This window comes from Onychostoma macrolepis, chromosome 03 (genome assembly GCF_012432095.1).
Source record: "Onychostoma macrolepis isolate SWU-2019 chromosome 03, ASM1243209v1, whole genome shotgun sequence".
In the NCBI taxonomy this organism is placed as follows: domain Eukaryota; kingdom Metazoa; phylum Chordata; class Actinopteri; order Cypriniformes; family Cyprinidae; genus Onychostoma; species Onychostoma macrolepis.
The window spans coordinates 406,732-433,018 of record NC_081157.1 but is presented as its reverse complement, the minus strand read 5'-3'; the positions used below and the strand labels follow the sequence as shown (position 1 = coordinate 433,018).

Sequence of the window (26,287 nt, the reverse complement as noted above, 5' to 3'; positions counted from 1 at the left end):
CTACGTTTATACAATGGGATAGTTGCATATCTCTGCCATCTTGGTCAAAAGAATAAAGAATGAAGCAATCTCTGCGTCGTTGTATCTTGATGAATTTCCACACAGAGGTACGCAATAATGTAGGGAGGATGTTTTCTCATGTCATTGATATACCACTTTTTGCTATTTTAATTTGAAAATCACAATCACAGCAATGTTATCCAAGCTGGCATAAATATCCAATTATATGACAAACTAAATAACATGTTTCTGACAAATATGGTTAGCACCAGGTGTGGTAAAAAATGATTTATCAAATATTCATTGTTCTGCTTTTATCAATTGTGACCCTGGGCCACAAAACCAGTCTTAAGTGTCAATTTTTCAAAATTGAGATTTATACATAATATGAAAGCTGAATAAATAAGCTTTCCATTGATGTATGGTTTGTTAGGATCGGACAATATTTGGCCGAGATACAACTGTTTGAAAATCTGGAATCTGAGGGAAAAAATCGAAATATTGAGAAATTCTCCTGTAAAGTTGTCCAAATGAAGTTCTTAACAATGCATATTACTAATCAAAAATAAAGTTTTGAAATATTTATGGTAAGAAATTTACAAAAACATGATCTTTACTTAATATCCTAATGATTTTTGGCATAAAAGAAAAATGGATAATTTTGACCCATACAATGTATTTTTGGCTATTGCTACAAATATACCCCAGCGACTTAAGACTGGTTTTGTGCTCCAGGGTCACAATTGTGCATCAGTTAGCTGCATAGAATGTAGATGGAAAACTGGGTGTGTCATTGCCATTCCACTGAGCCAGCTTTCCAGTGTAATTACTAGGTGTAACGGACAAGACAGAGGCGTGCGGATCCATTTGCAGGTTTATTTGAACACAGGTGAACAACAACAGAGTCAATGCTTGGGGCTAGGCAGAGACAGAAACGATATCCAGGCTGAGGTCAGGGCAGGCAGAAAATGGTCATAAACAAGAAACAGTCCAAGGTCAGGGTCGTCACACGGAAACTAGATCAGGAAAACAGGGACGAACAATCGAGATAGAAAGACAGCCAATTAAGATTTCGCCTGGAATAGACCGTGCTAGTGGTTTATATTCAGGTCCGTAAATGTGGTGCAGGTGTGAATGTTGATGAGCTGCAGGTATGACTGAGAGATAGTGTGATTAGCAAATGCAGTGCTGGCTGGGGAATATAATTTGGGGTGTAGTGCAATGTCCATGTGCTGCGAGAGCGACCTCGTGTGGCTGATGAGTGGAAGGTCCTGGGCCGGATCATGACACTAGGGCTCTGGTACACCTACATGGATTCGGACCATAATTAATGTTATCAATTACAGCAGGTTGTTGGAAAAAAGAAGCTAATGCAACTGTTCTAATTAAAAGAGGGTTGTAAAAAATGTGAAAACTTTACAATAAAAATACTACATTTTGGGGAGAGCCATTCCTGTCAGGTGATACAGCCATTTTATCAGCGTCTTAAATATGTAAAATCACATTCAGGCTCTCTTGTATTTGTAAAAAGAGTGACTGATATGCACATTTAAACTGGCATCAGGCCAAAGATATAGCCATAAGCTTCTACGCACACTCAAGCACTATACAGTGAAAAAGGAGGTGTCAGTGAAAATCAGCACTGCCGACAAACACATGCAATAAGTAGAAAGAAGGCATTAAATTATGGTTACTATGTTAATAATAAAAGAAATAAAAATGTTACCTAGTATCAGTGGCTGCTGCTTCAGCTGGGATGACACCAGCAGGTGTTACATTGTCGTAAGACTCCTGTTTAAAGCAAAATGAAGCAAATTGTGTGTGTGTGTGTGTGTGAGTGTGAGTGAGAGAGATAAATGGATCCCTAATTATCCTTGTCATATTAGCTACAAGAGTAGAATGTGAAAGATACATGTTAGTGATGCGGAGATCATGGACACATATCCCTGGACACTGAGGATAATTCACGGGTCAGACGGGACAAATCATAACAAATAACATTCTGATTAATTGCAGAAGGGTTGAGAGTGGATGAGACAAATCATTAATGATGGAAATATTAACATTTAAAACTTAATTATTCACTATTACTGCATGAAATGGACTGTAAATTTAAATAGACTTGCATGTTGCAGGTACAACTACAGATGTAGGAATAAAGCATGCTTGATAACAACTAATTTCCTTTGGCCGTTTACAAACTGACACTGACATCTGTAGAGTTGACCGATTCAATTCGTCAAAGTGTCTATGGCTTGGTTCACACTGCAGGTCTTAATGCTAAATCGTATTTTTTGGCGCTGTTGTTCACATTGTCATTTAAATGCGACTGCCATCAGCAGGGGCGGCGCCAGAGAATTTTGAACGCAGGTGCTGAGGGGGTGCTGGATCAATGACAGGGGGAGCTGGGCAAATAATAGTAAATATGACCAAAACAGGTTATTATTATTATTATTTTTTAATATGAATAATAAAATCGCTATATAGGTGTCACGGGGCTGACGAGACGTGAGACGTGCGGATCCATATGCAAGCTTTTATTGATAAGAGACGTGGTCATAACAGGCAGGGTCGAACAATGGCAGACAGGTATATCATAAGCAATGCAAAGAGTTGTCTAAAACGGGCGTGGGTCAGACGACAGTGAACAGTATCCAAAGGGGCTAGACAAGAGAGGTAATCCAAAACATAAGCAATAGTCCAGGCAGGGGAAAACACAATCCGAAACAGGCAAGACAAGGCAAGACTAGGAAAACTAACAGGGCTCTGTAGAGTAGCTAAAAACTAGAACAGTGATAAATGCATACAATACTCGGCGATGACAGAGAGGAAGTCCAAGGCTTATAAAGCGTGTCTGATGGGATCAGCTGTGTAATCAGTGCAATGATCGTGAAATGCATTGAACAATTCTTACTATGTTTTGAATTAAAAGCTGCACTAGCGTTCCAGATCAGCAATAAAATGCGAATGGGCCATAAACGGAGACAAAGGATGTCTCTCCCACTCAAAATGCATGCTTCTGATTGGCGCTCCACCCACAAAGTGGGTGCGGCAATGAACTATCAAAAGTTCCGAACGCAGACTAATCAATTCTCAAAACTCTTCTTCTGGAGACAAACACATTCCAAAACTCGCATCTTGAGTTTAACCTTCTGGCAGTGTTTACCTTCAAGTAACTTTGTGGATTTGCTGTGGACTTCTTCAACTCAGTCCTAAAGAACTCATCAAGAACCTTGTCTACCGCATCAAGACTCTTATTCAGCAACAACTAACTAGATGCGTGTTTAAGTTTGAACCCTTTTAAGGTGAATTGTGTCTCTGATGATTCTCATTTTAGGTTGTGGTTAATTGATGTGAAATACTGCCATTCTTTGCTCTTCTCTCTCTTTCCCTTACTTTCCTTCATTCTACATATATATATATATATGTTTTGCTTAGTTTGTTTGTATGTTAGTTATAGTTTCATTTATTAAATCCCTTATATTCACAATTGATTGTCTCTGTGTTCCACTCACAATTCAAAGTCACTGAATGTTGCTCCTTGCTACATGCTAAACTACTGCTAGCACTGTGTAAGTAGGAAGGCTATTGTCCCTTGGCCAGGAAAGTAATCTTCCTAGAATTGATAAATAATTATATTGTCTGCTTGGCGTCACTAGTGAGTGACGCCTCGTGGTACCATCACAAAGAGGCTCAAAATCACTCTCCAGAACATTCTCCTTCACCATTCCTGGCTGGTGGAATGATCTTCCCACCCATATCCGGAGTGCTGGATCCCTGTCAATCTTAAAGCAGCAGCTGAAAACTCATCTCTTTCGACACTACTTGACTTCATCCTAAACTTAAAAAAAAGAAAAAAAGAAAAAAAGTAAAATCTCTTTATTTATTCCTTCCCTTGCTAGCTTGTACTTATTTAAACAATGCCTGAGACTTGGTGTTACAAGCACTTCGTCTGTCTGATTGCCTCTTCAAGATGAATCGCTTTATGTATTCCCCAATCGTAAGTCGCTTTGGATAAAAGCGTCTGCAAAATGACTAAATGTAAATGTAAAAAAACATTTGCCAGCAGTCTCTCTCGCACACGATAACTGTCATCAACATACCTGAGTATAATAGAAATGTTTTCACATCCAGTTGGGTCTTTAGTTCCATCCACTTTTAGGGTGTACCACGAATCAAGTCAAGTCAAGTTGAGCTTTATTGTCATTCCGCAACATGCGGGGCATACAGTGGAACGAAATGTTGTACCTCACAGGACCACGGTGCTACATAAATACAGGCATACAGCAATGAAGTAAAACAATATAAACCTATACACAACTATCCTACTGATAGATTTGACTATAAATATACTATATATAAAAAAATGTTTTACCTATACATAAACTAAAAAAATACAAACAATACAAACTATGCGAGTGCTTCAGATAAATACTGTACATGTGCGAAGAGAAACATTGTGGGTCAGCATCTGGCTGGGGAACAGTGCAGGATGATTTGTAGTGCATGAGCATGTAAACATACGTATATTACTGAGTCTTTTTGTCTTTTTTATGTATACACACAGCAGTGTGTGTGAAAAGTGACTAGTGCGCATAGAGGAGAGTGTGCTACTACAGGTGGTTTGTACAGGCCCACTCACCTGTGTGTAGCACACTTCGATTGCACTAAAAAAGTTTCATAAGTTTTCAGATGGTCCATGTTTCAGGAGGTAGGGGGTTTGTATGGGGGTTCAGAGAGGGGCGGGGTGATTTGAGTTCAGGGATCTCACAGCCTGGGGGAAGAAGCTGTTGAGCAGTCTGGCAGAGCGGGCTCTGATGCTCCGGTACCGTCTTCCTGATGGTAGGAGCTGGAAGAGACTGTGGGAGGGGTGTGTGGAGTCCTTCATGATACTATTGGTTTTGCTGGAGCATTGTGTAAGGAAAATGTCCAGGATGGAGGGGAGAGGGGCACCGGTGATCCTTGCGGCTGTGTTCACTGTCCGCTGGAGGGTCTTGCGGTCTGCTGCAGTACAGTTCCCATACCAGACAGTGATGCAGCTGGTCAGCACACTCTCAATGGTGCCCCTGTAGAAAGTGGTGAGGATGGGTGGAGGGAGACTTGCTCTTTTCAGCCGGCGGAGGAAGTGTAGGCACTGTTGTGCCTTCTTGGAGAGTGACATGGTGTTGGTGGTCCAGGTGAGATCCTCTGTGATGTGCACCCCCAGGAATTTAGTGCTGCTGACTCTCTCCACAGGCTCGAGGTGTTGTGGCCGACACGGACTGACTGAGGTCTTCCGGTTAGAAAGTCCAGAATCCAATTACAGAGGGAGTTGTTAAGGCCCAGCAGGTTTAGTTTGTTGATGAGCTGTTGTGGGATTATTGTGTTGAATGCTGAGCTGAAGTCAATGAACAGCATTCTAACGTAGGAGTCTTTATTTTCTAGGTGGGTAAGAGCCAGGTGGAGGGTGGAGGAGATTGCATCATCCGTAGAGCGGTTTGGACGGTATGCAAACTGGAGCGGATCGAGTGTGTTGGGGAGGCTGGTTTTGATGTTGTGCATGACTAACCTCTCAAAGCACTTCATTATGATTGGAGTCAGTGCTATGGGACGGTAGTCATTTAGACAGGACACAGGTGATTTCTTTGGTACCGGTATGATTGTTGTGGATTTGAGACATGTGGGGACGACTGCCTGGCTCAGCGAGGTGTTGAAGTTATCTGTTAGGACATCTGTCAGCTGTACAGCACAGTCTTTCAGTACACGGCCAGGTATGTTGTCGGGACCCGCAGCCTTGCGTGGGTTGATCCTAGATAGGGTCTTCCTTACGTCGGCTGGAGACAGACAGAGCGCCTGGTCGTTGGGAGGTGTGGGCAGTTTTTGTGCAGGTGTGTCATTCTGCATTTCAAACCGTGAATAAAAGTGGTTGAGTGTATCTGGGAGGGATGTGTCATCATCACAGGCCTGTGGCGGGGGCTTGTAGTCTGTGATTGTCTGAATGGCTTGCCACAGACTCCGTGTGTCTCTGCTGTCTGTGAATTGATTGTTGATTTTTTGAGCATATGACCATTTTCCATTTTTGATGCTGCGGGACAGATTGGCTCTTGCTGTTTTGAGTGCAACGAGGCACAGCCGGAGGAGTGGAGTCCTGAGGCGATGGCGGGATGACGACCGACCAAGGCGGAGCCGGAGGGACGAAGGAGCCCGGTGGAGCTGGTGGGCCGATGGGCGACGGTGGAGATGAGGGAGCTAGGAGCCGAGGTGGAGCCGCTGGGTCGGAGGGCCGAGGTGGAGTCCAGGACTCAGAGGCTGGAGGCGAAGACGAGGGATCCCCCAGCCACGACGCCGATGGAGACAGGCAGACCCGCGGCGATCCCATCGCACAGATGCAGCGGAGGAGGGGCTGAAGTAGCCGGGATGATAGGAGGAGGCAGGAGAGGGAGGGAGGGTGGGTGGGTAATCCAGGTAGGTCGGCAATTCAGGGTAGTTAGAGATTTCAGATGAAGGCGTGAGCATGGAAGGCATGTCTGCATGATCTTCCCAATTTATCAAGTCCCCAGAGTCCTGCGACTGCTCACCCTCAGCGTCGGGTGCAGTAGGCGGGGCTTTCTTCGGCACCCTCACGCTCCACTGTAACTCCCACTGTCGCGTGCGATGTAGCGGCTCTCGCACCTGATCGGACGTTCGGTGAGGCTCTGGCTCCGGGGCAATCTCCAGCTCAGTCGCTCCTTCTTGCGATGGCTCATGGGTTGCTATGGGCTCTGGCTCTCCGTCCGCGGTGGGCTCGGGCTGACGCTCTGCGGCTCGGGGTGATGGTGGGCTGGGCTCTGGGTCAGGAGTGGGGCTGGTGTCATCGTCCTCGAAGTCCACAGTCAGTGGGGATCCACAGGACACCAGCACCCACTCCACAAAGGTGGCAAAATCTCCCCGAGGACCATCTCCGGACAACCGCGCTCTGCACTCGTCGTTCAGGCTCGTCTGGTAGAACGTGCAGAGGCAGTAGTCCGGGTAGTGGGTATAGTTGGCAATTTCCACGAATAGTCTCATATGGTCCTCGAGGGAAAGGCTCCTCTGCTCCAGCATGAGGAGGAGGCAGGCAGGGTCATTCACGACGAAACGAAAAAATAAAAACTGAGGAAAAACGGAAAACAAAACGAGGGGAAACACGCAGCTATGCCTTACTTTTGTTTTGGGTCCGATCTTCTGTCACGGTCTGGTGCGGGAGAGAAGCACGACGATGAAGGATAATGAGAAACAGTCTTTAATAATCCACATAGACAATCCAATACGAGAGGATAGACACCACAAGCATACATAGACGAGATCGGACAAAGAAACACAGAACTGAATGCAACTTATAAGGGGAACGTAATTAAGGATAATGAGGAGACACACCTGAACATAATGATACCATAAATGAGAGACAGAACACATTCTATTGACTATAAGTAATGTTGCACCTACATTTCTCCTGACTCTCATTAGAGTGTTAGTAGTGTATTAGTTGACTGGTAGGGTTAGGGTTAGATTAAGTTGACACGTTCTTGCAAAGTTACTTATAGTCAGTAGAATATCTGTTGGGAGACCATCACAATAAGGAGTGAGTAGATATGAAGCAGACAGTCTACTAATACTCTTATGAGAGTTTGTTGACATGTAGTTGCAACATTACTTAGAGTCAACAGAATGTTCAAAATAAAGTGTTACCAAAGTTTCAATTCAGCCTATCTTTTTTACCCCGTTTTAACATGTATTTCTATGGAGTCCGGCTGTAGCTGTCGGGCAAGATGGCGGATAGCGGCGGATAGTAGTGGTGGCACATAATAGTTCTGATTGGTCAGATCGCCTGTCAATCAAGCTCTTTGTGAACTGTCAATTGCTCCTTCGAATAAGTGTTTTGACAACATGATCCATATAAAAACCATCATTTCCAGACAAAGCATTCTGAAATCATTTACTTATGGTTTGTGATGCAGCTGCAGATCCAGTACCGCTTCATCTTTCAACAAATGTTTATTTGCTAATGATCCTCTCGCACAATCCAGGATGCCATTAAAATAAACAATCTACTTGTTCCTGAAGTTGGGATCTGTCTGAAGTCTGTTCAGAGATGCGAAAGAGTTGTTTAAAGTAAATGCATCAAAGTGAATGTTCTTTCACTTTTCCGTTTGTCCTATAAGTATTGTTACACACTACTCAACACTACTTGAGTGTCCAGGTTCCTTTCTCCATGCAATTTTGGCAAATGAAGTCATTCAATCATACATGCTTGCTTATGCAAGGGATTGCCAGTTACAGTGTTATGAACATTATTTTTTGTTAGTGATATAACTTTGTGATCTGCAAGTTTATTTTCTCACTTTAGACTGGACCGATGTACGGAAGGAAAATGATGACTGGGTACCTGGCCTCAAATGGAGTAAAAGCTTCAGAAGGCAGAGTGGGACAATTTCTTCAAAGCATTAATCAGCCCTATCATATTTAATCGATATAATGTAGGTATTACTGTATGTTAGGATGATGGGTACTATATTTGTGTTCTGGTGAAAGATTTGTATTTTCTGCTGTCTCAGTGGGTTTAAATGCTCTTAATGTTGCTAGAAATATTGTTATAAAGAATTCTAGCATTAATGTCAAACTGTAACAGAGTAACCCTGTAAAATTTAGTGTTGATGTTACACAGTGTTTCTAGTGTGGGGAATTGTCATTGCCGTCTCATTTGTCATTTGTCATGAGCAATTGTCATTGCTCGTCTAATTTGTTTTCTCTTCTTCACGTGAATGTAAGGGATGTCGAAACATGAATCCAGTGCCTTACAGCGCTGACTACATGGGTAACAAATTACACATAGAATGAAAAGATGGTCATGTTTGGTGTGACCCATGTAGCAGCTATAGATGCATTCTCCAGTAAAATAGTTGGACACTCCACGATGCCAGTTAAAAACAACTTGGTCATATATCAAGATGTTTACAGGTAACTTATTATTATTTTTTTTTCCGTCTGGGTATCTGTTTGGGTCTTTTTGGGTAGTTTGATATGCTTCCATACATATGTTATCTGGAGTGAAAAAGTATTAACTATGCATTGATTATTGGATAAAAAGGTATGGCTGAGGTTAGCCCAGAAACAGGCCCTAGTCATATTCATCCAAACCCATTGGAGAACAATTAGGAAGTTATTGAGATAGAATATACAGTATGTAAGAATGATCCTAAGTATAGTTCTTCCATCAGTACAATTCTTAATTAATTTTCATTTAAAAAGTTAGAGTTATAAAATTTGATTGTTACTGGTTAATTTTTAAAGAATTTTTCACTAATCTATCCCAGTTTTTTGATTGCTTGGTAAAGGACGTAATGGATAAACATCATAAACATAAGTTTATTCTCTCAAACTTTGGAAATTTATTTCATAAACTGGAAATTTGTTTTTAATATCATATTCAAACATACTAATTAATGTGTAATATGTATTTTTAGTATAGTGTCAAAAGACAAATGTACACAGAGCTTTTTATCATTACTCATTCTTTCATCCAACCTATATAAATATGCTTTTGTTGTCTTGCAGAAACACTGTGCTAGAATGTGGCATGTGGGCCGAGGTCAGGGTGGATCATGGGAAGGAGTTTTTCTTGACACTGTCACCAGCTACCTCAAATATTTCCATTTTTAAGCAGTGTAGGGGTAAACGGTCAATTTAGCTCAAAGGGAATCATTTATGATTTTATAAGGAATTTGAACAGAATCACTGTTTTGCGGCTGGTCACTGAGTCGGCAGCGATTCACTGAACGAGCCGTACAACATCAACTCTGCACTGGATATTAAAATCCAAAATATAGTGAAAACACTATTAATAAGCACAGTAACAAGATCGGCAGATTAAGACATTAACTTGTAAGCACAAAACACAAGATACTTCTCTTTTCAATATAAATACGGCTTTATTTGATAAATCTAAGACATAAACTAATCTAACACATGAACACACAAATTCACACAAGTTGCAGAAAGAGAGAAAGTGAGGAAAGGATGAGTTTAAGAGAATGAAAATGCGAAATCCCAAGTTTATAACAATATGTGCTATCGCATAGACCTGAACAACCATCAATCACTTAATTAACCCTCGCATTGAGTTTCTCAATGAGGCTAAAATGTATATTAAATGCACCAGCTCAGCTCAAAATCTGGAGGCTACTTGCATTGCGTGTTCAGGGGGTTTCCCTTGTTGTCCTTGCAGTAAGGGGTTTCCCAAGGTTGCTGATTGGCTGAAGTTCAGTAGTCGTGAAGTCTTGGGCATTGGCTGACGAATGGTCTGGAGTCAGTTGCTGGTTGAAGTTTGACTCGGAGACAGACACGGCTTTGTGGCAAAACTTAACTCAGAACACGAAAACTCTCAATGGAAAGAAAAGAAACCTGAAGAAAAAGAAAGAAAAGAGTAAAGTTTGACGAGACGGCGTTTCTTCTCATTGTGGCTAAGTTGCAGCGGGCGTTCAGGCTGAAGCACGCTTGAACGGCACTCAAAGAACGCAAAATGTGATGGCTAAAAGCACAACTAGGAGCACGGCTAAGAGTACGGCTAAAAGCGTAGCAAAGAGCATAATTTGATGGTGTCATGAGTATTTAAACTCGGCTTTTGGACACATCCCAAATGTTGTCTTGACCAATTAGACAATGTCTTAGCTCGGGGTGTTGTATATTTCTCCTCCCCATTCATAAATTTAAAATGTTATCTTGTCAGTCACATGGTCTGAATTTTCCCGCTCTTACAGAGTATAATTTTGGACATGATTTCTATAACCAGAATATGATACAGTTGACAAAGAATTGATTGGGAGAACTCATACATACTAAACATGAATATGAACCCTTAAGCTATTCAATAGCTTTTAAAAAGACATGCACAATAAGTGATTAGAACATGATCGTCGAATGTTTGGGTTTCACACGTTATGGAGTTAAGCAATGAAGTGAAAGTTACTCATAAATCCTTTCAGCATCATTTTGGGTGAAAAAATTTATAAATAAATCAAAAATTTAATGATTTGCCAATGCAAAGAGAGTACCGCCACCTTTTTCCCCCACTTCAAGCACTGATTATAACACAAACAAATCATCCTCCTGGAGACTTTTTTTTGTCAAAAGCGACAAATCCATTGACTTTTACTGGTGTTTTTGGAGACTTTTGTGGTGTTTGGAGACTCGAAAGCACGAATCACTCTGCAGTTAGGCTTACTGTGCTCAACGAGCAGCGGGTGCTGCCGTGAGCCCCTCTCCCGTCCAAAAGCACTCACAGGCGGTCAGTCTCTCAGTAGCCTCGCGCAGCAGTCAGAGCAGAGAGGAGACACACACCCCTCCGCGTCCTGGCTGCAAATGAATCGCGCATGCGCATGGCCGCCGCCGTTCCCGCCCTGGCTTACTGGCTTACAGAGCGGGGTGTAAATGTTCACTCACTCTCACACAAAAATAAATCACTGCATTTAAATTGACTGACGACATAGCTCTCCATTCACTCTAGTCTAGTCTCTTGCCAAGTTCGCTTGTGCCAGCTCTCGCTAGTCTGTTATCAATCTCGATTTACATAGGCCTTTACTACAAAACCCCAACAGTCTTTTTAAAGACTAAACCCACAAACATTCTTGTTAAAGATTAGATCAAATCTCAGCCCTAGCCAGTCATTTTTTTTAACTGCTAGGCAGTAGCTACACTTAGCTAAAACTACCCACGTGACTAAGACACACACACACACACACACTACAATCGTTAAGTATTAAAATAAAATCTGAATTGTCTGCAAAATAATTATTTTGTTTGTTTAATTAAAGATCGTGCCTAAGTCCCGACTGATTAGCCCCTGATACGTCTCTCAACATAGCCACACACACAGTTACATATTGCCTAAACTTTATTGAAAACACATAACAAAAATGGAGAAATTTCTTGTGAGGACCAACAAGCCGACCGATGCACCACCAGCTGCAAAAAAGCTTCGAAGGTATGATGAAGCATACCTGCAGTTTGGGTTTACAGTCACGGCTGATCTGAGACCTCAGTGTGTCGTGTGTGCCGAGGTGCTGGCAAATACAGTATGAAGCCCTGCAAATTAAAAAGGCACCTCGAAACAAAGCATGCTGGCATTAAAAATAAACCGGCTGAATATTTTAAAAGAAAGCTTGATGGCCTCCATCAGCAACAGGCAACCATTTCAGTGCACAGCACTGTGTCTAAACAGTGTTTGGAGGCATCGTATGTAGTGGCCAAAAGAATCAGTAAACTGGGTAAACCGCATACAATCCCCGAGACTCTCATTTTGCCGGCAGCGCAAGACGTGCAGAATAATGATAGGCGATAGTGCAGCAGCCAAACTCGGTGCAGTACCACTGTCCAATGACACCGTCGCTAGGAGAATTGTAGACATGTCCAATGATATCAGAGAGCAACTGATAGAGTTCGTAAAAAAGAGTCCTTACTACGCGCTGCAGCTGGACGAATCCACTGATATTGCTGGGCAGGCACAGCTCCTCACCTATGTCAGGTATCTGCGGGACAAGGCGATTGAGGAGGATGTCCTGTTTTGCCGGCCTCTTCAGTCGCACACTACAGGAGAAGCCATTTTCAATGTCCTTGATATTTTTATCCGTGAAAATGGTTTGGCTTGGGACCGATGCGTTGGCCTATGCACGGATGGTGCGCAGGCAATGACGGGGCGTGAGCGTGGCCTAGCTGCTCGCGTTCAGCAAGTAGCTCCACTTGTGAAATGGACACATTGCATGGTCCATCGCGAAGCACTAGCTGCTAAAAAAATGCCGGTTCTTTTTGACTCCATGCTGAACCAATCCGTGAAAATGATAAATCTCATCAAATCACAGCCGCTAAACTCTCGCTTGTTTGGGGTCCTCTGCCAGGAGATGGGGTCAGGGCACGAACAGCTGCTTCTGCACACTGAAGCTCGCTGGCTCTCCAGGGGGCGGGTGTTACAGCAGTTGTATGAGCTGCGAGAGGAGGTGAAGTGGTTGTTGACAGAAATCAAATCAGATCTGGCGAAGCATCTGGATGACACTGTGTGGCTTGCGTCTCTGTCCTATTTGGTCGATATATTTGACCGCTTGAACGGCCTCAACCTGTCTTTGCAAGGCCGCGAAACTCATATTTTGCTCCTTGCAGACAAAGTGCACGCCTTCACACAAAAACTAGACCTCTGGCATGGCCGCATCAGTCGAGGGAACTGCGACATGTTCCCCAGCCTTGCAGACTTTATCACTGATGCAGGCACGTCACACGATTTCTCCTCCCTATTTCAATCAGCGTCTGAGCACCTGTCAGCAATGAGTAAACAGTTTGCGACGTACTTTAAAGAGGATTATCGCTCTTTTGCATGGGTTCGAGATCCGTTTGTGTGCACAGCAAACGAGCTATCAATTGATATGCAGGAACAGCTTATTGAGCTGAAGAGTGACAGTAGACTGAAGGAAGTCTTTAGCTCCTGCCCTCTTTCGTCGTTCTGGGCAGCATCGATGCAGGAATATCCTGAACTCTGTGACGTCGCTTTGAAGATTCTCCTTCCTTTCGCGTCGACATATTTGTGTGCGGCAGGATTCTCAAAAATGACTGCGCTCAAAACGAAATACCGCAATCGTGCACAAATCGAGGATGATTTGAGGCTATGTTTATCAAACATTGAGCCAAGAATTGAGGATCTTTGCAAGGCAAAGCAGGCTCAGGTCTCACATTAACATCACCTACCTGCAAGCTTCTGTAAAAAATGCAGATGATGCCTACTATTAGGCCTAGTAATAATAACAATAATAAAGCATAAATTAATATCAGAGGTCTGGTGCCAGTTCCCAATTATAGCAATAGCCTAGTAATGATAATAGGCCTATACTGATGATAATAATAATAATAACAACAACAACAACAACAATAAAGCATGTAACCTCATATAATTATATAGCAATAGCCTAGTAATGATGATAGGCCTACTACTACTCATAATAATAATAATAATAATAATGTCTGCAAGCTCACATTAGAAGTCTGGTGCTACTGCCAATTAATAGCCTAGTAATGATAATAGGCCTACCTACCGCTTCTGATGATAATAATAATAATAATGTGGGCCTAAAAATAATAGCCTAGGGCTATCTATCTATGCAAGGTGGTGTGGGGGGGGGCACTGGGGCCCCAACTGCAGTGAACCAGCTTTGGGGGGGCCCAGCTTGCAAAAGGTTGAGAACCCCTGTGGTAAACAAACCCTGCCAGCTGGACAGTATGTCACCAAACGGGAGAGAATTGTGAGACCTCCAAACAGGCTTTGCTTATAGTCAGGGAAAGGTGTGGTAAAGACACGTCGTGGAAGTGATGTGCGGGTAACCTCTCCTTCCTAGATAGATATGATGATGCTTGACAGTTCATTGTTATTGTTACATGCATCACCACTGTTGAACAAGCTGCTTGGAAAATGTAGTGAGCTAAGCTAACAGTTACTCTTCTTTAAATGAAGCTTAACTACACTAAAGCTACAGCCCTGGGAAATGTAGCAAGCTAAGCTACGGCAACATGGCAAAAGTAGTTTACTACATCCAAGCTATTTAAAAAAAATAAAATAAAATTATATTGAACCAACATCATACCAAGTCAATGTTCTCTCAGTGATCAATAAAACTGTCCGTCAAGCAGATAGACAGGCATCAGTTTAATTGTTTATTCAACAGCTGTTCCAAACCAATTTGACAACATAATCAGTATCAAATTGTAACATAGGCAAAATACATTTTTGCTGTCGGCCGGAAACCTCCTATTTGTAGTTGGTATTGTGGCTTTATTGTATACAGATACATTAATATAAATGGTAACACTTCACAATAAGGTTCAGTAGTTAACATTAGTTAACTAGTGTTAACATGAACTAAGAATGAACAATACTTCTGCAGCATTTATCTTAATGTTAATTTCAACATTTACTAATGCATTATTAAAATCAAAAGTTAACATTTGTTAATGGACTGTGAACTAACGTGAACTACCAATGAATGACTGTATTTTCATTAACTAACATTAACAAAGATTAATAAATACTGTAACAAATGTATTTTAATGAAATCGTATTGTAGCCTATAGTGTTACCATATAGATGTTTAGGCCTACAGATAGGCTATGTTTATTTGCATCGTTGCATGTGTCATTAGATATTAATATAAACATTTCACCAAAATCAAGTTCAAATACGAAGCTTTTGACCAGCAAATGTTGTTTTTTTTTGTTAGTTTTTTTTGACTTGTGTCCCGTTTTCCCCAGTTTTCTGTCATTATGTGGGCGTTCAGTTTTTTTCTGTTATTTGGCCAAAGCATCATATTATGAAAGATTCAGTGCTTCACACGAGCTGTTTGGCTGTGACTCGACAACAGATGATAGAAAAACTCTTCTCCGTTCCTCAAAAAAAAAAAAGGCATCAGCCTTTATAAAGTGTTTTTTGAGTAAAGAAACCGCTGTACTTATTCAATCAACAGTTCTTTATTTACCTTCAGACTGCAAACAAGCTGAGATGCTCCAAACTGCGCGCCGCACTTCATTGATGAGAGAGGCGGGAGGAATAATGAGGTTTGACTGACAGTTTGAGGAGCCAATGGCGTTACGAGCTTTAGTGTCTGTGGCGTCACTTACTGATCCAGGATCAGTGATCCGTAGCTGTTTTATTTCTGATTTGAGCTTGAGTTTCAGAATGCTTTCTTTGGAAAATGTAACGTTAGCTTTTGTTGACGCTACCGTGCTACTTGATCAAAAAAGAGCTTAACTACCGAAAAGCTATTTGATTCAGAAAACAGCGACGCTACCACCACGCTACTGAGAAATGTACACTACTGCCCATCATTGTGCATCACTGGCTAAATTTTACACAGAATGTGTGCTCATTCCTTTTTTCATGTTTTACTTGGATGTCTTGCATGTTATCTGCAGAGTTAAAAAAAAAAAGAAAGAAAAATAGAAGTCAGATGTTTAACATTCATAATAGCTGCATATATATTTGTAGTGGTTATGTTGGAATGTTTTCTGCTGAGGAGGGGAGATGTAATGTATTGTCATTTTGTCAGTGTGTCTTTAAGAAACACTCCGGACTCTGTGGTTGATTAGCATAGGCTCCTCCTCCTATATGTTTGCACTGCAGAAAAAGAAGTAAAGTGAGCTCTGAACATTTGAAACCACTGTGTTGTATCGTGCATTATTTTACATATTGTATCTAATTGAAAAAATGTGCTAAAGGTTGGAAAAATGTGCACTTTGATCATCAGTGGTGAGTTTTGTGTCTAGAATTTTGAAAACATGACACAACAGTGATCTGGTGCCCTTTTCTTGGTTTGGATCACTGCCTCTTTAAATGTTTGAGAACAGCCCTTGTTAGCATGGCAAACATGCACTGTGACACAGAGAAAAAGTTTAACAAGCAGCAGAAAAGGAGCAAAACAAACTCCGTCACAGAGAAGTTTCTGCAGACTCACCGTAGAATGTAAAATGTGAACAGATGGAGCAAATGGAGCTTCTTTACAATAAACTTAAAACTAGACTATGTCATTTTTCAGAATCACAGTCTTGCAAACACTGGTTTTAGGCTACGGGAGCACATTACATTCACACCTGAAGAGCATGAGAGTTCAAATGTGCATGAAAGTCTGTATGAATAGCTGGCACAAGTTAAAATGAGCTTAAAAATGCATAGCTTTATCAACAGTAGGAATAACCCAAAAGTAGGAATCAAAAAATGTGAGGTGGACTTTAGTGATAAGTTTTCTCCATGAGTACAGAAAGAGCAATGGCTTCTCCTATTGTGAGAACGAGCAAACCTAAACAACATTTCCAGTACGAGTCAAAACATGAGGATGATTTTTTGAACCTGTGAAATTAAAAAAAAAACAATTTCCTTCCTATTGCAATGAATATGTGTTACATCAGTGAATCAGTCTCCATGAGTGTGTGTTTTATAGAAAAACTGCTGGTGGCTGTGATATCACTTTTCTGTGTTTATAGTGAAACTGCGGTCTAAGTCATATTTATATCTGGTGATCTAAAACGTGTTTCCTGGATGCCAGATTTTGTTTTATGTAATATTATTCAATGCTCTGCTATCTCTATTTGCTAAGTAGCTTTTAGTAGGGTCCTTCACTCAGAACGCATTTTTTCATTCGGTACTTTTCCACTGTATTTAAATGTAAGCGCGCTATGGACGTCTTTGAATTCTGCTCCTCATGCATGATACATCATTCTAAAACACGGCACTCAAGTTCAAAGAAGTGCAGCTTTTAAAAACACGTCTCTAGACCTTGCGCTTTTTTCATTCCACTGTCTCGTGTTTTTAACAGCCAAAACATTATCTGTGTGAACCCAGTATTCTAAAAGTTGTAGTAGTAGCGGGCAGGTTTGTGTACGGTTCGACAAATACATGAACATAATGTTTTTTTACTTGGGGGGTGTGGGGGGGGCTCAGAAAATTTATATCATTAGATATCAAAAATATTGGTAGCCATAAATCAATTTGTATTGTTAACATTTGTTCCCTGGGCTAGCAAACTTAATATGTTAAAAGGAGTCGTCGCAACCGGTCGTATTCAGTTAATGACAAGTAATGTTAGATAACAAAGCGAGAGGTCGTCTGTAACAATTCACCTCACTTTAATAAATACCCTGTATTTTACCCAACATATTTCATTCAACATTATTATATTCCGTTATCAAGTTTACCTATAAAAGAACTAATACTTACCAACAAAGAATATCCAAAAGCAAGAGAATAGGCCATAACGGTCCTTCTACCAGCACGAGAACATGGCGTCGTCACACAGTGAGCGCGTTCACGTGTTGTCTGAGTGTCAAGTGGATTCAACATTTACAAAGTTTCAGTGTGCAGAACTCTCCCACTTGATAAGACAGCCCACTACAAGAATTTGACCGGATTCCACTCATTGACCATACTTTGCTTTCTTTTATTTATTTATTTATTTTTTTTTGATGCAGTGATCAATCAGCCAGTCATTTAGTCAACCAGGTGAAAAATCTTTAGACACAAATACAAACACCACTGTAAGAGCACAAATAAATACAATCAAAAATACAAAGTAGACCTTATATACAAAGTGTTCTTCCAGATTGAAAGTGACTCTTGAAGGACCAGCATGACATCCTTTTGTACCACTGTTTGAAGAATTTATCTTCCAGAATCTGGCAGTAACTTTTGGAAGATCATTTTTAATCTCCTACCTTGAAAAGTCTGTCTTGCAGATATGGATATTTTATATTTTACTTTTTAGGGAGCAAATGTTTCATAGAAACAGAAAATCAGAAAAAATAAAACAATAACTGACCCCAACATTTTAAGCAGTATTGTATATTGTTACATAGGATTTCTATTTTAAATAAATGTTGGACTTTTTTTTTTTTTAATCCATCAAAGAATACTGAAAAAAGCACAGCCCTTAGAGTTCTTGAAGGAACTATTGACCCTTATGTGCTCCTCATTTGGGAGTCGCACTCATGGTCTTCACGATCAATATATTTTTGTTGCCTGTACAGGACTCTATGGAGAGGTTTTTGAATTTCCTAGTTTTTTTTTTTTAGACATAATTGTTAACTTTTATTAGGTTGTGGATTTTAATGTATATTTAGGCATTCTCAAAGACTACTTTTTGTCAAGGTTTATATTTTTTTGCATTATTATTATATAGGTTATTATTTAGGTTATTATATAGGTTTTTGCATTACTATTACTACAGTCAACCCTGAACACAGAAAGCATTTTGTTACACAAAACATAAAAACTCTATAAAAATTTAACAAAAATGAACAGGAATGCTTTATCAGAGCTTAATCCTTCTGAGCTTAGTCCTTCTGATTTCAACCTCTTATTTCAGTCTTTTAACTCATTTTGGCTATATGGTTATAGCCATACCAATTCATTTGAGTGTATATAATTGTGTATGTGTGTGTGTGTCTGTGAGTGTGTGTGAGTGGATATATCGGTTTCACACTCTCGATGTTTTAGAGTATAACCCTTTCCTTGCTGTCCACTTTTTTACTGCATTGTAGTAGAATTATTGATTTTATTTTACATAGTTGCTGTGTTACAGGCACACCAGTTCATAGGTGTGTGTGCGTGTGAGTTGATGTGTTGATTTTGCACTCTAGATGTTTCACCCCTTCATTGCTGTGCAATTTTTTTCGGCATTATTAGGGATTTGTAGATTGTAAACACAAACATTTTCTGTATTTTCCCATTAATTTCCTATGATCTGTCATTTTTGACCGAAGACCATGTGACTATTTTTTTTTACGAGCACTTAGCTTTTTCGAATCATGCCCTCAATTTTTTTGTGTGTTCACATACCAAGTGCCATAAAAGTCACCGAGTTTCGTACCATTCTGGTGAAGCTACGATTTTTAAAAATTAAAATGTAAAATGTAAAATAAAGACCGCACAAGGGTTAATTATTCTGTTACTTATTGACCATTTTGAGGATGTCCAGCAGCATACCGTACATGGCGAGACATGCAAAGAGTCAGTAATGCAAGTGTGGACAATTTTAATTGGTGTTGAAAATGAGGGCTGGTCAAGTGTTAGAATAAAAACCACCTGCGTCCTGTTCCTCATCACTCCTGCTTCACCGCAGACTCACACGGCATCTCTGAACCTTCTGATTGTGAGCAGCAGATAAAATGGTAAGTCATAATAAGGGTAAGACTTCACAACTCTGGTAACTCATTTTAACACATTATTAGAGGTGTAACAATTCAATCATGTCACGATACGATACATCTCTCGATAATTAACTCACAATACGATCATATCATAATATTTTAAGCCAAAGTAAAGTTATTATTACTATAATTATTACTTTTATATATGGTAAAATGTTTAAAAATGTGCTGTTGCTTTGCTAAATTTGTTATGGACTTGGGTGGTGGACTTAGATAGACTTGAACTTGGTTCTGGTCCCGTCACAGGACAGTGGTGACACCAGAATAAAAATATTAATTATCTTGAAGCTAAAATTTGCTTTAATTTTTTTTTGCACTCTGTCACTGACTAAATACATAGAAATAAATTATGTAGAACCATTTTTACTGGTAAAATCAGACGTTTGGCATTATCAGGACTACAGTATGTTATATTATAGTACTTTAATATAGTACTGAAACTAAGTAAATTTTTCTCACACAGCACACTCACACTTTCAGATCTCATTCGACAGGCTCTGCCACCCGCGCACACACTTCTTTCATCCATCCGCGTTGAAAGGATATGCAATATTATGGTTTTCGTCATGTTTATATGAATCTGTGTACCTGGTGGACCGGCCACATTGGCCACCGGCACACCACTTTCTGTACGCCGGGGCTCACTTAGTCCCGTCTCTCCCGCTAATAATGCTCCTATGTAATCATAAATCATCTAAAACACTAATCATACTAAATAAGATGCGATATGATGATTTAAATGTTTGCGTTTTCACTTTGAGGCTTGCCACTTCACGCTTAGGATGACGCAATCAATCACAGATCTAATCGTAAAGCGTCTCAAACTGTAAAGGTTTAGTTCATCCAAATATGTCTCCATGTACTTACTGTCATGATGTTCTCGTGCGCATTTGAATGTTCATTTACTATAGTAAGTGTGTAAATCCGTTCATCATACAAAGCCCTTGCTCTTCTTCAAGTCGTGGATTTGTCTTTTAGCTCTCATCTGATTATTTTTACAATGCCTTAATGACATTTGGGATCTTTCCACAGGAGGGTGAGTAAATAATATGGAAGAAAATTAATGACAAATGTCTTTGAAACAAAAAAGCATGTTGAATTGCACTAACTGAAAAAATAATGCATTGAATTAACAGTGCTTGCATTTTTAATGCCTTGTATTTTCAGGGCTTGCATTTTTAGATCCTGAAATTTAACATAGTTTATTTAAACTGTGAATATTTCAATTAAAAATATTTCACAATTAAAAATTCAATAATTCATATTCAAGCTTCCAGAATTCACTTCCCAAATATTCAATCGGTTTAAAAATACGATGTATAATATTTGACAGACAAATTTCGGTCATTTTATTTCACTTTCCAAATTCACTGCCACAAATTCAGTGGTTCAAATTCGCAGGAAAATTCGGCATTCCACATCCGGGAACCACAGTAATAGCAGTAGAGCACCGATGCATGATCTCCAGCTGCTGTCAGTCACTCACCAGCAAGTGGCACCAAGTGGCTGTTGATGAAGACCAAAGCAACAAGTGGATCAAGTCATTCATTCACAAAAACTGATTTGCATAAATGGAGCAAGCGCTAAGTAGAAGTTATGATTATCAGGGCCTGTATCAGTATGCGGAAAAGCTGATTGTGTTTACGTTTAATTCAGCATCTTCGCTGTTACTCGTTTCCCCGTGTAGATTACATGTAGCTTTCTCTACCGCAAAGGAGATTATAATGCTGTTTGACCCGACGCTGATGTACAGAACTAACATTACATTTGAGGAAGACATATATTGCTTTCTGTTACTTTGTTTCTGTAACTCTGTATCATGGCCTGTGTGACGCTGAGCTGTAATGCTGGGGTTCCCCTCATACGTCACACTCCAGGATTCCCCAACGACGCGTAACGTGCCTCAATTAACCAATATAGTGATATAAGACCTCAGATCTCAGAATACACTTTATTGATGATGCGGACTATGTAGACTACAGTTAAGCAGATGTAGAATATGAATGATTACACAAGGTTTCACACTGTTTCCGTCAAACATCTGTTACAAAAAAAAAAAAACGATGATTGCTATTAAAAGACCAAACTCCTAATACACCTCACTGATGATCCAAACTATATACAGGCAGATGAAATCAGAATATGAACGCAAGTTACGCAACGCGTAAAACTGCATGTTAAACTTCACTTTTGGTGAATAGCTGTAGCTTTTTAAAAAGAAATTTGTATATACTGTACATACCGTAAGGGCGATATTGGCAAAATCTAACCTGTAGTAATTCAATATCTAGCAATGTACTACAACCGTTGGAACATGAAAAAAACCTTTTTAAAGAAAATAATTGTGTACTGTACATATATGGAGGGAGTTATTGGCAAAATCTCACCTGTAGTAAATCACTATGAGCAATAAAAGATATACAGTTTGACAGCGTGTTATTTTAAAATGTTAAAAGCCATTTCAATTAAAATGTATTGGACGTTTTAACCCAGTCGGTGGAATTGTCAGACGGTCCCTTGGGTGCGATAGCACATCAAAGCTTTCTCCAGTTTAAATTTGCAGCTACAATACACAGACGCAGTACCCACTTAAAAAAGCAGTACCCACTTAAGGATACGTAACACCATGTTTGTGACAGAACTTTCACACGTTCATTCGTAAATTCACCCCGTCTGTGTTGCGATCTAAGCACTGACTTTTTGAAAATCACACTGTGTTTCTGTTGATGACCAGTGCTATTGCACAACTCTTTCATTTCAACTGACTGGCTGAAGCCATCCTAATGAGTGCTTGCATGCTGTGTTCGGTGCGCACAGAGAGCAAATGTAAACTTAAGTGAACGTAAACAGTTGAGAAAAAATCGGAATATGATGTTTTATTAGGTGCGTTCGACTTGAAGTGGCGCTGCACAGAATGACATCAACAATTACGATATTATCGCAGACGATATATATATATCACACACCCCTAGGTGTATCATAAAGAAACAATTATTATTGAACAAGTGCAACTAGAAACCTAATTCACATGTGATGTACAAAAAGAATTATTATTAAGAGGTTTGCACAAGAGTTAACTGTGAACTGCAAACATTCATCTTTGCTAAAATTAAATGTCTTGGTTTGGTCTACACTGGAAGTGTTCCATTAACTCTGTTAAACTATAATTACTAAAACTGAAACTAAAATATATAAAAACTAAATAGAAATTGGTTCACAAAATAAAAACTAAACTAAAACTAACAAAACCATTAATGAAAATTATAAGAAATTTGAAAACGAAATGAAAATAAAAACTAATTAAAAATTCAAAACTATAATATCCTTAGAAGCAGCTTATTATATTTGTCAAACAATTACGCAAAGTAATCCTCATAGCATCTACCCCTTTTAGACTGTTCTGAGTATTGAATTACCTGTCAGATGCTGCAAGAGCGCTCCCGGTGGAGCAAATATGTTTCTCTTTCGTCTACCAGCGAGGCTCGCCCATCCGATGTCGTGAGTATTGAACTCCCATCGGATGTTGCGAGAGCCTCCCGGTCGAGCAAACCTTGCCTTTCCGTCTGTCTACCAACGAGGCTTACCCGTCTGACACAGTGAACTCCCATCAGATGCTGCAAGTGCCTCCCGGTCAGGAAAACATTGGCTTTTCCGTCTGTCTACCGACGAGGCTTACACGTATGATGCAACGAGTATTGAACTCCCATCAGACACCACCAAGCTCTTGCAGCCGGCACTTCAAAATTAGTTCAACCGTCCATGCTCCACTTGCTGGTGAGCGGCTGACAGCAGCTCGAGATCATGCATCGGTGCTCTACTGCTATTCCTGCGGTTCCCAGATGTGGAATGCCGAGTTTTTTTGTTTAAAAGACATTTGTCATTCATTTTCTTCCATAGAGAGTAAGGAAATGATGACAGAATTTTCATGTTTGGGTCAACTATCCCTTTAAGGCAATTATTATTGCATTACTGTGTGTCAGTTACACACAGTCTGTTACTGTCAGACTGAATAAAGCAACCTCTGCCAAAAGTGTTCTGATAAACTTGTGCTATGACCGAGAATCTGCCCTAACAAAATTCATTGTCACTACTGGTAGGGAGGGGGGACAATTGTGCTCGGACTCGGTTTGTGGCAAACATGCCTAGTGTGAGTACAGCCTTAAACACTCCGGTTCTTCAGATCATGAATTGAAGCCTAGTTTTGTGCTAAAATGAGTTGTTTTCACTTCAGGCATCTGTGGTACCACTGAGCGGTCTCGTCATCTTCCTCTGCCTGCTTCATCTGTGTGTTCAAGGCGTTCAGGATGTGAACACTGTGTGTCTTGCTAAAATGACCCAGTATTTTTATGACAAGTAGGTACATTTGTGCATGAAGTCGATGAATGAATCAATATATTCAGTTCGAACCGTGCATGTGGTTTGAATGACAAAATGTACATGGAACAAGGCAAATTCTATAATGTTTTATGATAATTGCAATAACCTTATGCTGTTTTGTCTTTCAGTGTCCAGCCAAAGACCGGACAAGGAGCTGATGCTCAGTATGCATTATCGATCTATGTCCCACCGGCTCATTGTATAGATAAACATGCTAATATCGAGAATGAGTTTGACAAGGATGATGCAGCAAAAGTGAAAATGCTTCTCCAAAAAGGTTCCAAATGTGAACTTTGCACTAAGCCAAAAAATGTCATTGCTTCACGGCCAGTTAAAATAGATGAGAAAACAACAGAACATTCAGAGCATGTTCTGCTCTATCCTATAGGTAACTCTCTCATGGACAAACTTCTAGCAAAGGCAAGAGACCAAAGCTGTGTAGTGTTTTATTCGTACAACTCACCTTGTGTGAAAACATGCCTTCAGAGTGCCGACAATATTATGGAAGGCCTTAGAAATTGGATCAATAAAAGAAAAGACAAAATGAATGCCTTTGTCTTCCAAGAGATCTGGCAGAAGGACAAGGACAAGGATCTCAAACAGAATTTCAAAACATTGATAAGATAGTGCCTCTTTATCGGTGTATGAGAAACAGTAATGTGATGGAATGCCGGAAATGTGTGGAGAATAACGTTGTGAATCCCTTCTGCCTGCCCAAAAAGAAATTCAATTTGGAATTTCTAATTAATGAAGTACTTTTCCTTTTCCAGGAATTGTTTACATCAGTGATCAAACTGTGATGTGTTATTAGTGAATGATTTTCTCTTCATAACTTTCATTGAGCTTTTATTGTTTTTGCCCAGCAAACACATTAGGCTATCTACGCAATCTGTGCCTGATAAACGTATGTAATCACGTATACTTTGAGGCATTGCCATAATGTATACTGTGTAACGTATGCAGTTTTTGCAAACAATAAATTCTGCTCATGCATATCTAGTTGATTTTGATCTAGTTGAGTTGAACAGTAGCCACGTTTACACTTTTTTGTCATTCCAATAAATAAATGGACTAATGTTTGAATCCCTTGCGTTCATTCAACCAAGAGTTTCTGAACAATGAATCAAAGGAGCGTTGCTTTATGAACACAGAGAGTGATCGCAATGAGCTATATCACACATAACATTTCCAGACGTATTTTCCTACAATATTCATTGCGTGAGCACTTATATTATTCAAGCAGATTGGAAATGATGAATCTGTAATAAATAATAAATACAAATGACAAAGGCAAATTTTGGTCAAGTTGTTCATTTCCATTGAGCCATAAATTCACTATCACCATTGTGTTGTTTCTAAGCTAAAAAGCTTCTCCATTCTAACATGTTTTTAACTGTATAATTGAAATTTTAATCTCTGTAGTGTCGGTGTCCCCAAATCACAGAATGTACTCGGTTACCGACATCGTGTTCCCATTCTGACGACCCTGACCTCTTGACATAATGACGTAGATGCAAAATAATCGGTTTAATGAATGAATGAAGCATTTATATAGCGATTTGTGTATTGCTGTACACCCAAAGCGCTTTACAATCATGTGGGGGGGTCTCTCCTCAACCACCACCAGTGTGCAGCATCCACTTGGATGATGTGACGGCAGCCACAGGACAACGGCGCCAGTGCGCTCACCACACACCAGCTACAGGTGGAGAGGAGAGAGATAGAGCCAATCCAGTGTCAGTTTCGATATCAGTTTCACCAGAGCGGCTGCAGGAGCTCTGATGACAACACAGCTGTTTCACAATTGGCCAGACTCACCACATAACAACAATCACGTGGTTTTTGGTGTATTGTAATCTCTTCAATTCCAATAATGCTCACAAATCTGTTTTTAGAACAGTAAAAACCTTTTTACTGTAGTCGCAATGTCACAATATTGAGTCACATTTATCATAAAACACTGAAAAAAAAGCATATATATACCCCCACTTTATTAGCAATTAGTATATGTTTGTGTTGAACTTTATTCTTGAACTGATGGCACTGTATTAAGCAGCACAAAAAAAGGGTTTCTGTTGCTCATGAAAACATTTGTGAAACATCTGTGTATTTGACAAATATTGCATTTAATTCACTTCATCTGTGAAACAGTGCAAACACTGCGAGAGTGTCACTAATGGGAGCA

General features: G+C 40.1%; 2 protein-coding genes and 1 pseudogene across 3 annotated transcripts in view; 2 read left to right on the top strand and 1 right to left on the bottom strand.

The window, feature by feature from the left end:
* LOC131538147 (endonuclease domain-containing 1 protein-like) overlaps positions 1-18,835 on the bottom strand; it is a 59,938-nt gene extending 41,103 nt beyond the window's left edge. For both annotated transcript variants that reach the window (XM_058772015.1, XM_058772018.1), the window contains exon 1: positions 17,738-18,835. The gene's annotated coding sequence lies outside the window, so the exon portion shown is untranslated. The remainder of the gene's footprint in view (positions 1-17,737) is intronic.
* On the top strand, positions 12,321-13,715 carry LOC131537054 (zinc finger BED domain-containing protein 5-like). Its single transcript, XM_058770291.1, has one exon. It carries the CDS (start codon positions 12,321-12,323, stop codon positions 13,713-13,715), a length of 1,395 nt encoding a protein of 464 aa, XP_058626274.1.
* Positions 18,836-19,528: 693 nt separating the features above from the next.
* Positions 19,529-25,185, top strand: LOC131538152 (uncharacterized; annotated as a pseudogene).
* Positions 25,186-26,287: the final 1,102 nt, after the last annotated feature.

What these genes read in the sequence shown, in the direction of transcription:
- LOC131537054 (XM_058770291.1), top strand. Translation starts at nt 12,321, where the DNA reads ATGATAGGCGATAGTGCAGCAGCCAAACTCGGTGCAGTACCACTGTCC.